The 13,645-nt window shown below is 39.0% G+C and overlaps 1 protein-coding gene across 2 annotated transcripts in view; it reads right to left on the minus strand.

Annotated features, from left to right (window-relative positions):
* jph1b (junctophilin 1b) overlaps nt 1–13,645 on the minus strand; it is a 44,711-nt gene that overhangs the window by 18,557 nt on the left and 12,509 nt on the right. For both annotated transcript variants that reach the window (XM_084732656.1, XM_084732655.1), the window contains exon 2: nt 11,609–12,368. In XM_084732656.1, the coding sequence (XP_084588782.1) occupies nt 11,609–12,368 (760 nt within the window). The remainder of the gene's footprint in view (nt 1–11,608; nt 12,369–13,645) is intronic.

The following is a 13,645-nucleotide window of genomic DNA, read 5'->3' on the forward strand; positions in this document are numbered from 1 at the left end:
ATTCCACCAGGCATGGCTGTGTTGCGTTATGGCTGCGCCACGTCATGCCGGAGCTGATCGCAGCCATTCTACACAATGCTTGTGATTCCACCAGCAGCACCTTGGTGCAACCCAGAAGGCTCTCTCTGCTCCGAATCTATTTTTGATGGAATAAAAGCCCCTGTGCAGACTCACAATCATAAAAACAGACAGAAAAGACACTATTTAACCACCTAGTCTGTTTATCCATGGAAGAAGCACAAAGAGCAAGGAAACAAAACCTGAGAGAGTAAACATAATCAGGTGGGCAAACGCTCCGCTGCTGAAATACCTCTGAAACGCTACTGGTGGGCCTGTAGCCGTGTGGAGGACGGATCAGAGCCGTGGCGCAGATGTGCTGTGCTTGGTGGAATCAACCGGTAAACCTGACCTGACCTGACTGACCCTGGCTACAGCTCACCAGGAAGAAAAAAAACACACTCTGTGCTGAGTAAATCTGCTTTATTTGTACATGACGAAGTGCTCCAGGGGGGTATTTCACAAAGAAGCAGGATTTTTTTGGAACTCAAACTCAATCAAAACAGCACAAAATAATGAAATAAAAGTGCACAGAACATTGATAAATGTCCATAACAATGACAAAGATGTTCTTTTCAGTACTTGTGACAAAATAAAAAAAATAACTGCAAAAAAAGTGAATAATAAAACAAACCAATGAATCGGTTCAGTGAGATGTACACGTATGATGTTAGTGCAAGGGACTGCTGTGATTGGTGGAACAGAACGGAATGGAAGCTACAATGATTGGTCAAATTGACAGGGATGTTTTGTTTTACTATTCACTTTTTTGGCATTTACATATATATATATATTTTGTAATGAATTCTGAAAAGAACACATTTGTTGTTGTAACTAACACTTAACAAAGTTTTTGAGTTTGAGTTTTATTTTATTAGATAATTAGATAAGTTAATTAGATCACTCAGGACAAAGGGTGGTTTTGTTCTCATTGGAAAAAGATGCCTTTGATTTTTTGTTATACAAAAAAAATTCACAAATTTCAATTTTCTCTTTATCCCGCAATTTCATTGCACAAAATACCTAAAAACATTGCAACATGTAATTGTCGTGAAATCAGGCATTTTAGGCCACAACAATCACAAAACAAGGCCCACAAAATCCTGGAGGGACTGTTTTTTGGGAATCATGAAGGATTCCCATGGAATGGGACTCAATTTTGCAATTCAGGGACGGAACTAGGGTTGGGTGATTGGATGACTATACCATCTATCAACGATGGGTTGAATCCATCGCCGATTGCTGTTTTTGGCCAATTTTTGTCATTTTATTTTGCTAATGTAATAGTGACAGCCTCTGCTCTGCACCACGCTCTCATCCAGCAGGGCAGTACAGAGGAAAACAGCCTGCAGAGTCAGACTCTTTACACTGTTTTCACGCAGTGAATTCAAGATTTATTTTGACCAAACCAGAGTTGGTGATTGTTGGAAGAGTGGACAGACTAACAAAGACAATTTTATTGAGTTTTACGTTTTACTGTTGAGTTTGAATTAAGTGTGTTGTCTGAGGAGTTAACAAGCCAATTAAGCTCATCTTAGTTTGGTAAAAGAGAGAAACTTGAATTCAGAAGATGAACGGTTGTATTTCTCTGTATTTCTCTTGTTTAAAATTAAAAATAAGTGTGAGAACATGTAATTTCTAGACACTAAGTGAGTTTATTTTGTCTATTGGACGTAGTGAATGTACGCAGCATAAGTAACATAGTGAATTTGCCACTTGCGCACATCTCCTAGCTGAGACTGGAGAGGACGGGAGGAGGTGGGAGTGGAGATGATGATATCACCAATCGCCGATGGATAAGCTGACGATGATCATCTGGAAAATTTTAACATATCGCCCAACTCTAGACAGAACAGGAAAAAACTGTAGGTCAGTTTTTCATAGATAAAAATGTGTGTAATGTGTGTGGACTGTGGACTGACGGAAACATTAGGGGATGGGAATCGTTCTTCTGGGACTGAGATGGGACAGGAACGTTTTTCTTTAACCCTGTCATGGAATTGGGACAGGATGGGAGTATTTTGTGGGAGTGAGACAGGACAGGAGTGAAAACCCACTCCTGTGTGGCCCTCTATTCCTAACGGCTGCTCATGTTCGTCTGTCCTCATTCAACAAATGTCTCCTCCCAACAAAACAATGTCAAATGTGGTGCACTGCTGCCATTTTTAGATGAACAAGGATCAGATCAGATCAAGCCATGAGAAAACCTGTCAGTTCTGGAAAGCATGGGTACAGAAAACTTACCTTACCTTAATGAATTAGTTACCCAGTGGTGGAAAGAGTACTGAAAATCTATACTCAACTACAACTACTATTACATTGCTAAAATATTACTCAATTACAAGTAAAAGTACTAGTGTTAGAAAAATACTTAAGTAAAGGTACAAAGTATTTGTGTATTTGTTACTTTTAACTGATGATGTCACCATCACCTCTCCAGACTAGGGCTCTAAATTTTCTGTTTTGCTTTACCAATAGTTAAAACACTAACAATCAATTAATCATTAATAATTGATTTGATACAAAATAAGTGTTTTTTTCCCATCATTTTGATTGGCTGTTTTTTTTTTGTCTTTTTTTTCTCATTTCAAGTTTTTATTTCCTTATTCAGCAAATGTCTCCAGCAGACAAAACAAAGCTAGATGAGGTGCAGTTACTTCCACGACGATTGATTAAGTATCCATGAATACATTTGTAACTGGTTAAATTCTTAATATAAAATCAATTAAAGATCAGTCATTAAATATACTTTTTTTTTTGTTTTGTTTTTTGTCCATATGTCCTGGCGTTTTTGCTACCAAATCACTTTATTGGCAACTAAAATGCAGAAAAAAGGTCTGGATATGAATTCAAATTGTACTCAGTACTCAACTATGATTTTAAAAGTAACTAAGTAGATTACATGGCATAATGAATACTTAAGTACAAATAAAAGTACAGACTTGAAAATGCACTCATAAAAGTACAAGTACCCCAAAAAAACTACTTAATTACAGTAATTTGAGTTTTTGTAATTAATTACTTCCACCCCTGCTGTTACCAGTGATTATTGATTAATGATTAATCATTCATTAATGTTTTCCAGCAGCACAAACTTAGCACCTTATTGTGAAGACACCACTGGGCTCCACCACCTCATGGTTCTTGGCTCCACGCACAAGAATGTTTGCCCTCAGAAATAATTTCATTAGCAAGGATTTTGGAAGTACTGATCATACAAATAGATAAAAAAAAGACTTGGATTATACTGCAAGAGGTGTGTGAGAGTTTTAAAATGCATGTTTTCAAAGAATTTTGTGTTTTAAAAATGACAAAATAACATCACCATCAGCTAAGAACTGGCTCAAGTTTTTTTCAATATCATCGGTTTTCATGATCAGCAACTGGAAAGCATTAATCCTCATCTCCCAATCACATATTTCTATGAACATAAGGCAGTAACATTCGGCTAGATATGAAACTGAAAAAGGATTTGACCAAATGCAGGTTTCACAGTTTATAGACCCTACACACAAAGAAACTATAAAACATGTGCTCCATTTAACTGCAGTTATTGACACAATAATGGTTTATTATTGGCCTGCTGTTACGACTACAACTGAAACCAGACCAGGGAAGCACCATTCTAAAGGCAGCCATGTCATCAACAGTTCAGACCGTTCCTCCAGAATAACCAAGGAGAGCACCAGATAAAGCACACTGACTCACTGACTCTGTGTGTGTGTGTGTGTGTGTGTGTGTGGCTGGGGCTACAGGGTGGTGTGAGACAGTTCCTGTCAGCTGTTGATAAGTCCTCCTCCCTGGCCTTATTTAGACAAGCACTATTCTGACGCACACACACACACACACACACACACACACACACACACACACACACACACACACACACACAGGTAGGATGCTTGCACTGGTGCACACATACACTGTCACACAAACCCACAATCTGGCGATCTGGCCAAGAATGTAAGAATGTGCCTACTTGCTTCTCTCTCTCTGCAGCCCACTCTCCTCTCCTCCTCTCCTCTCCTCACCTCTCTGTCTCTCTGTTTTCTCACTTTGTTCCCACTCCCTCCTTCACTCCCTCGCCGTCTTTTCTATTCAGATGACGAGAAAAGTGACGCAAGCCCAAACCCTTCCACACATTTCCGAGCGGCATTCAACAGCTACGGCTGCACTGCATCTCCCGTTTCCTCCATTCTACCAACAACTTGTCTTGCTCTGGGTTCCACTGTCGTAGCGTGTAACTCATGTCTGTGTGGATTTAAACATGTGTACACTGATACATGTACATGTGTGCCTCCTGTTAACATGGAGTGTAACACACTATAATCAAACAAACCACTGTTACTGCTGATTTAATCTTATTTCTGTAAAAATCTGAGACACAACTTTAAAAGGCCAACATTTTTCTAACATATATATTTTAATACAAAGATGATTATAGCACATTTTATACCCATGTTATCAGTAGGTATTGTTAGTTTTAGATTTTGAAGTTGTGAATTCTTGTCTGAGACAAGGGTGTTTTCTGGCACAGGGCAAGGGAGAATGAGAAAATTAAAGCAGACCTAAACATTTTATGAGTTCCATATATTTCACATAAATCCTTAAAAATCCTTGATTGGAATTAGATTCTTCAAGTTTTATTGATACGACATGAATTGCCCCATTCACACCTCGTCCTGTCAGACTTGACCTGTGCTTCATGGCACCATGTTGTTCTCTCCTGACTCGATCCTTGCTTGTGTCACATCAGGTCTGAGATGTGCGTCGCTTTGGATAAAAGTGTCTGCTAAATGAAATTCTAAGTTCTTCTATTCTAAATCGTAAGATTGTAAGATTCTCAGGAATGAGAATCACTCATCCTTACATTGCTTCCCTGCTTTGGTGGACAGGTGCAGTTGACACAGTCCTCGCTCCCTGCACAGTGTAGCAGAGCTCTTTGCTTGATGGAATAAAATGAAAGTGCCAAAACTAAATGGAGGATGGTCGAGTTCTCGTTGGATCCAGGTAATTTCTGATCAGCAGTTATCATGATTAAAATGCAAAATTTGGTTTGCATTTTGGTTTGCATGATTAAAGAAATGGTCCAGCTGCAATAAGGCACTACTCCCTTAAAGGGACAGTTCACCCAAAAATTAGAATTCTTTCATCATCTACTCACCCTCATCCTGACTGAAGGTAGTTTGTAGTTTTTTTAGTCCACAAAACACTGCTGGAGTTTCACAAGAAAACAGCGTTACAGGATCTCCCAAACAATGGAAGTGAATGGTGACCAGTTTTCAAACATAAACAAACAACAGAATAAAAACATAAAATACCTCCATACTGCTCGTCTGGTGTAATCCAAGTATCCTAAAGCCCCAACATGCCAATGCAAATGTTATTTCCGCCATGTTTTTATCCTGAATCCTCACTGTAGATCCTTAGCTTGGAGCGTTCACATGCACACTGTCTGAATTGTGTGTGTGACAGTGTGCAAATGGCATGATGGGACTTTAGGGAACTTGGATTACACCAGAGGAGCAGCATGGAGGCATTTTCTGCGTTTTTTTTCTGGTTGGTTTTTTTTCCTGTCTGAAAACTGGTCACCATTCACTTCCATTGTCTGGGAGATTCTGCAACACTGTTTTCCTGTGAAACTCCAGCAGTGTTTTGAGGACTAACAAAATAAACTCAACCTCAATCAGCATGAGGGTGAGTTGATAATGACTGAAATTTCAATTTTGAATGAATTATCACTTTAATGTCTGTCAAAATTAGGGATGCACAGATACTGATACCAGCATCGGGTATCGGTCTGATACTGACCTCACAGACTCGTACTCATACTCATAAAACTAATCCGATACCCCACACCCGATACCCTGTCACGAAAAGTAGCTGCTCGATACAAGTAAACATCTAAAGATCTGCCATGATGCGGAGTTCAGGAGTTGGCTGATGCTTATCCTCTTTTTTTTTTTTCATGTGGCGAGAGACTGTTAGTCCCCAGCATCATCCACCAATGACCGCAGCAACTTTGGAAACTGTCCAATCCCATGTAAGTCCATGTAAAACTGAAATAATGCAGAGTGCAGTTGTAGACCGCAGCCAGCCGCTATCAGTCCTGGCAAGTGTAAACTACTTGAATGCTTTGGCAATTTAATCCGAAGACGAAGAAAAAACAACGCTGTCACCAGTCTGTAACCCCGTTTTCTGCATAATAAGCTGCTACAACTTATATTTGTGTACTTAATCTTCACCAAAACAGGTGTACAAACGGCTGAGCTCACTTTATCTCTGGATGTAGCTAAGTTCATAAATGATATGATTCAGAAATCTTATAATCCAACCTGTCTGTTAACATTTCGCCAGGCGTTTACTGGCGAGATTGTAGTCTGTTTTTAATGTTGTGTTACAGAGTTTGGGGAACCCTGAAAGGCTTTTATTAGGTCGTGTCTGGAAAGGAATCCTTGATTTACGAAGTTCTCGCGAGATTTTTTTGTCGTCCCTTCATTGTGACGTTAAAATGATCACTTTGGCGAGATCTTCTGCGGTTCTGGTGTTTCCTTCAAGAGTCAACCATCTGTCACCGTCTCCTCTACTTGTGTCACTTCGACACATCTGCGGTTTCTTCTGCCTGCATCGTCACATTCAGTTGTTATCTCATTGGTTGCGCTTTGAAAAGTCAGTGGCAAACAAGGTCAAGATTCAAAATATTTTGAAGTTTGAGCGCAGCAGTTCGAGCGGTGCACTACGCCTTGGGTAGCGTTGCCGCTTGGTCGGGCGACACTGCTCTCTCTATAGGAAAACAATGGGGAACCAGCGCAAAGCGTTTTTACCGCTGATCATGTGTTGGGGGTTCACAGCAAGGTAAACAAAACTGTTGCACACCTGCCACCACACTCATACCTGTCCCCTGTAAACAATGACAGGTAGGAACAATTAGCTCTTAGACAAGAGAGAGACAAGAAGAAACTTAAATACTACATATGTAAATGTATAATCAAAATACTAGTTAAAATGCTGTAAATGATAATTAAATAATTATATATAACATTTACAATAGTAAACTTAATTCTCTCTAATAATTCTTAAGTCCACAATAATGTTGTGAAATTATTATACTGAAATATATCATATACACAGTAAACTGCAGCTTAATAAGGAACACAAAATCAGTAAAGTAACTTACTACAAATAACCTGAAAATGTAAAGTGTACAGTAACCATGGTTACACTTGTAGCAGGAAACAGCAACAATTATTTGTTACATTTAGAAAATGACCATCTAATGAAAATAAAACTTGTTTTAAAAGTTATTGTAAGAACTTTAATGGCATTATTAAGTACTTGTATCGGTACTTGGTATCAGCAAGTACCCAAATGTAAGTACTTGTACTTGTACTTGGTCTGACAAAATGTGGTATTGGTGCATCCCTAGTCAAAATCATCAAAGATCAATTAATCTATTGTCTACTGTCTGGACATTTTCAGTTCCATCATTAATAATAAAAAAAACTACTGTATATGTATCAGTTTCTGTTAGTATAAAATAGTTAAGTATGTTGATGTTTCTGTAAAATAACTCCTTAAAAATCATGGTAGCATGATTAGTACATAATGTGCAGCGGTAGTAAATATGATTGCGTGACATGGGCCCAGACGAAACAAGGAGACATTACAGAGAACTAGGGCTGAACAAGCTTGAAAAAATATCCAATTGAGATTATTTTTACTGATATTGCAATTGTGATGTGATTTGTGATATGAGAGGAAATGATAATTTGTATCATAATTATTCTTATTTTCACTGAAAAACATATTAAAGATGTGTAACTGCAATGATTTGTTGATTAATTAATTGGCAACTATATTGATAATCCATTAATCAGTTTGGATCTTTTCTTTCTTCTTTCTTCTTTTTTGTTTTTTGTTTTTGTCCAAATTCTCTGATTGCAGCTTCTTAAATGTGAATATTTTCTGTTTGTTTTACTCCTTTCTGACAGTAAACTCAATATGTCTGAGGTTGTGGACAAAACAAGACATTTGAGGACGTCATCTTGGACTTTGGGAAACACTAGTCAATATTTTCCTGACATTTTATGGACCAAACAACTAATCAATTAGTGTGCTCCACCCATTTTCACATTTGGACCTATTTTTCAATTGACAAGACTGTGACAGGATTAATTTTTCACCATTTCCTGATATTTTATGGAACCAACAACCAATCAATTATTCCTAAAAATGACTGACAGATACATTGATAATGAAAATAATCATTAGTTTTCTTTAGACTGTAGAATCTGATGTGGAGGCCAGCACATCTCTGCAGCACCACAATCTGCACAGTCTCCTACATATTTTGATACCTTTCAGGGTTCAACATTAATGTTGAAAAGAACATTAGTTTGTTTTCACTTGCTCAGTTGGGCTTGTGAGTCAAAATTCTACTTGCCTAAAGTCCATTTTTTCTTCCCCTGATGAAAAAAAAAAGCTAATTGTTCAAGAAGACGTCTTTAGTTGTCTTGTTTTGTCAGTCTAAACTGCAAAGATATCCAGTTTAATATGATAATACATGAAGAAAAGCTGTAAATCTCCATATCTGAGAGGCTGAAAACAGCAATTTCTGCCATTTTGCATGAAAATTACTTTAATGCTTAACCGGTTATCAAAATAGTTTAATAGTTCAATTCTTTTGTACCACTTGCCCGACGTGGGTCCTGCCTTTCTACATTTTAAATGACTGTGTTATGGGTAAAATTCTTCATCATGTTCCTGGTAAGCTCTGATTATCTCATTTAAAGATCAATTTTACAACTTGAATCTTATTTTCAAAGTTTTGAGATTTCCAATCAGTCATAATCACACTGCGCTCAACATGCTCCCTGCTGAGATCTGGGAACATCAAGTCCACTAGGGCAAGAAACACAACCAGACAGGCTGGAAACAAGTTTATTCACATCATCTAAACCAGTCGTTCCCAAAGACTGGGTCAGGCCCCACAGGTAGGTCACATGAGATTTTGTTTGGGTAAATTAAAGACTGTGGAGGAAATTCTGCAAATTTAAGATTTATTTCTGCACTACAGCTTTTTATAAAGCATTTAAAATGTGTATATTGTTGTATGTGTAAAATAATGTATTAATTCTGCCTACATGCACTTATTTAGTCTCATTTATGAAGGAGGCTAAAACATCCTATACTGTTTTCCTGATGAGAGGAAATAAAAACAAGATAGCCTGTTAACTCCACATAAATGAATGTATTAGAGCTGCAATAATTAATCAATTAATCAATTGTTAAACTAACCACCAACTATTTTGATAATCGATTAATCGGTCTGAGTAATTTTCTGAGAAAAACAATCAATTTTTTCTGATTTCAGCTTTTTCAACGCGACTATATTTTGGTTTCTTTACTACTTTATGAAAGTAAACTGAAAATCTTTGGCCTGTGAGTGTAACAAGACATTTGAGGACATTGTCCTTGGCTTTGGGAAACACTGACCAATATTTTTACATTTTAAGACAAACAAGTAATCGATCAATTGAGAAAATAATCGCGTGATTAATCAACTATGAAAATAATCATTAATTGTAAGCTGCAGTAAGTTGCAAGTTTTAAAAGTGTATTTTAAAAATGCCATGATAATACAGGGTAATGCAAAAATGGCAGTAAAAATGGTCAGGAAGGTTAATTAGGTCCACTGTGTAAACTGTGATTTAGGGATTGAATTATCAACATATGATCATCCGCTCTAGTATTCTGCTTTTTAATAATTAGTGGAATAAAATAAATGCTATTTAAATGCTCCCCTTTGGCTCTGATGCAGCTGCCTGTCTCTGTCTGTAGGCACCAGTCTTTACTCTTCACTAAATGCCCCATCAACAGCACTCTCTGACTGAATAATAGCCAAACAGCACCGAAGGCTGCTGTGCCACAGACAGAACTGCTCTGGTGAGACTGGAGCTCTATGTTAAAGGGCAGGCAGCAGATATTCCTGAAGTTGCAATAAACGTCACAGTCTTTAGATCTATTTATACAACAAGGATCCCAGTGACACCACTGAAAAGTAAGTCATGAGATTTCACTCGATGTGATTTTAAATCATCACCCTCATTTGTTCAGAGAGAGCGTGTCTTTAGTCGAGTCTCTGCAGGTCATGAGAAGAACAGAAGCCATCTGGCTGCAGAACCTCTGAGCAGCACCACTGCTTGCTGCTGCTGGACTGGGACTACTTACTGAGGACAGGGACTTTGAGAGAAGGGCTCCAATTTCAATAAAACTGCTACTTTCAAGTGTCACTACTTTTATTTTTTTTTACTTTATTTACTTTATATAATTTTTTGGAGCTATTTTTTCAGTTCTTTTAGTTCTGTACTGATTTTAATTTTTACTGAAAATGTATATCAGTTCATTTGACCCAGGAGCTGAGAGAGATTATACCCTTTCCCACTGAAGGAAACAGCCAGATGTTAGCTGGTGTTAGTGGGCTTTTTGTCCAGTGTAAAAGGGGCTTTAAAATAATAATCTGAGCCTATCAGTGACAAAAAAAGCTCCATCAGTGGACACACTTTGATGGTGAGCACTTGCCTGGACTGATTACATTGCCATTTACTTTTGCTTCTGACTGCTGCCTCAATTCTGGACCACTTCCAAAAGTTGGTGTCCCCATTAGTGACTTAGACACAAAAATATGGGAAAATAGGGTCCAGGCTGAAAAACCCTAAGCTACAGAACTCTTAAAAAAAAAAAAAAACAAGCTCATCATAGTTTGATAAAAGAGAAAAACTTGAATTTACAGGGTGAACAGTTGTACTTTTCTGTTTAATAAAGAAATGATATATAATGGAAGAATATTCCTTTCTCAGTACATTGTGATGTAATTAATTTGTTTGATGTAGCAAACATACATAGTGTATATAACATAGCAAACTTGCTGCGTGCACATTAAGGTTGGTCATGTCTACCAAACTGGCATATGATGATGTCCACAGTGAAACATCGCGATGGACAATGATATCATTTCTGGGTCTAAAAGAGTCTTCAACCCAGCACCACATGTGCATATTAATACAAAAATAATAAACACTACTTGGAGGTGTAGTCATGTCAAAAACAACTTGAGGCAACAACTCTGTAGCAACTCTGAGGGGACACACTACCTCAAATACAGAAGGCTTTTCAACCACCAGGTTATGATGGTAGAGGATTCAGTGGTCGATGACTGGAAGCCATCATGATGGAAGATGGTATCATCCATTAGCCCAGCCCTAGTGCACACATTTCTCAGCTGAAACTCAAAGCGGTATACACCTTTGTGAACACATATCATCAGTTACTGAGTGATGGACTGATGGTGGGCCATATTACCCAATCCTAGTTCAAGTCCAGTGGTCTTTGTGCAACATCCTCCCTTCCTCTCACCTCTCACTTCCTCTCAGCTCTCTACAGCATCATATTTAATATAAAAGCAGGAAACAGGTTAAAATGCTTAGCTGAATTAAGTGTACAAATGCATGCATAAACAGTGATTTATTTGTGATGTCACAGGATATTTTACCTGGAGATGGCGATCTCTACTTTGGTTCTAGCGATGGCAGCTGCTCTCACTGCTCCCTCAATGGCTCGATCCACCTTCTGTTTGGTTTTGGCGTTCTTCAATGGGATCAGCTGCTTCCTGATGCCCCGGGCCAGCACGTTGTTCTTGTACTTTCCTTCTTCTTTGGTTCCATCAGGAAAGATGGTGCAGCCATAGCCATGGCGCTTATTGTTCAACCACTCACCTTCGTACTTCATGCCATTGGAGCGCTCGGAGACTCCAAAGCCGCTGCGCTTGTCATTCTTCCACTCACCCATGTAGGACTCAGTGGTGGTGGCATCCACGTTGTCCTCCAGGGGCAGGTAGTCATCGCCTGGGTCTCCGTCTCCAAAGCTGATTGTGGAGTTGGCATCACTTGAGCTGATGCGGCTCATGGTGGTGTCACTGTGTGCTGAGCTGCGTTTACTGGAGATGGACGAGCGTGAGTCTGATTTACGCAGTCGCTGAAGGCTACCAAAGATGGAACCACGGCGAAAAAGACCCTTCTTCTTCTCTGAACCTTCTCCATCTGAGTGGAAGTTGAGTACGAAGCCACCGCGGGTGCCGGCAGGGCTGTCAGACAGGCTGTCACGCAGGACTGTACCATTACTCTGCTCACTGCGGAGCGATGACAGGGAGGTTCGTAGAGGTGAGCGGATGACAGAGGCCATACCATATGGAACGCTCTGACGTACACCATAGCCATGACGCATCCCACCAGTCCACTGACCCTGGTACGTACCTACGGCAAGAACAGAGGGGACAGTGAGTGAGCTGTAAACAGAGACAGAGACAAATGAGTGACACAAAAACAGAATCACTAACAGATTAGAGGAATCATTGAACAGATTGATACTTGACTTTGTGTTAAACACTACAAATGTTTGGGCAGGAGCGCTTCATTGTTGTTGTTGTTGTTTTTATTCTGAATAAAAAGGTCTATAACATTTATTTCTCAGCTGATCTCAATGAGTTGTGCTACATTCAAGGGTTCATAATCAATGTGAACAAAGTTCTTCCTCCATGTAGATCATAAACCCTTAGGTATTACCCATTTACATGGATTTGTTCACAGGTCAGGCTTGACCCAATGAAAGTGGGGTGACGTCTGCAGTGTCTACATACAGGCTATACATCTATGGGAGAGCTCCCTGGGCTCAAGTTGAGTTTTTTTGAGGTGAACATACATGACTGAATATGAATGAGTTGAATATACATAAATACATAAAAACCACTGAAGATTCCATGGCACTTTCTTTAATAACAATTAAAATGCCTATATTGTCACAGAGTGGTCATGTCAAAATGTCAAATTCAGATGTGTTATGTGTGTTATCAAGACTTCGCCAGGGAGTCAAACATGAAAGGGAACAAAAAGGTACCTTTACAGCGGTATTCCACCAATAGGAATATGCTGTGACAATAACGTGACAATAACGCCCTCATCCAGTAAAGTTATAACTGAAGGATAACCCATGAAACAAGTAACATGTCAAATGATAAACTCATTCTAGCAGCCGGTTGTTCACAGCAAAGAAAGGTCAGGTCGTCATGATCACATTTATTTAAATGTAACTTGGCATTAGGGGGCAACTTTTTGCTTAAATCTGCATTTATTGTTATAATCATGACTGCTCACTGACTGAGGGTACACCTCTGGCCTTCGTGTCACTTTCTTCCTAATGTTCTCCAGTCACCTCGAATTCAAGAAGGCAAATTGTCATCATTATTCAGTCACTTCATCTTAAAGCTTATTTTAGCCCCATGGGAGCCTATCAGTAATCAGCTAATCAGCTGCTCCTGAGTCTGTCTCACAGCTTCATAAAGCTGACCTACGCCCCACGTTCTCCACCAGGATCAGGCTCTCATTTTTGACATCAGTGCAGAGATGAGCCAAGTACCAGGCTTCCTACACATTTTCCATTTCAAAATTCCAGACTCTTTCAGAATCAAATTTCCAGACTTATCTGTAGACCATATTTGACAGCAGTCTTTCTTTTCCATTTGGAATCCTGACCC

The sequence above is a fragment of the Lutjanus erythropterus genome, chromosome 12 (assembly GCF_056507025.1).
Source record: "Lutjanus erythropterus isolate fLutEry1 chromosome 12, fLutEry1.hap2, whole genome shotgun sequence".
NCBI classification, from domain to species: Eukaryota; Metazoa; Chordata; class Actinopteri; order Lutjaniformes; family Lutjanidae; genus Lutjanus; species Lutjanus erythropterus.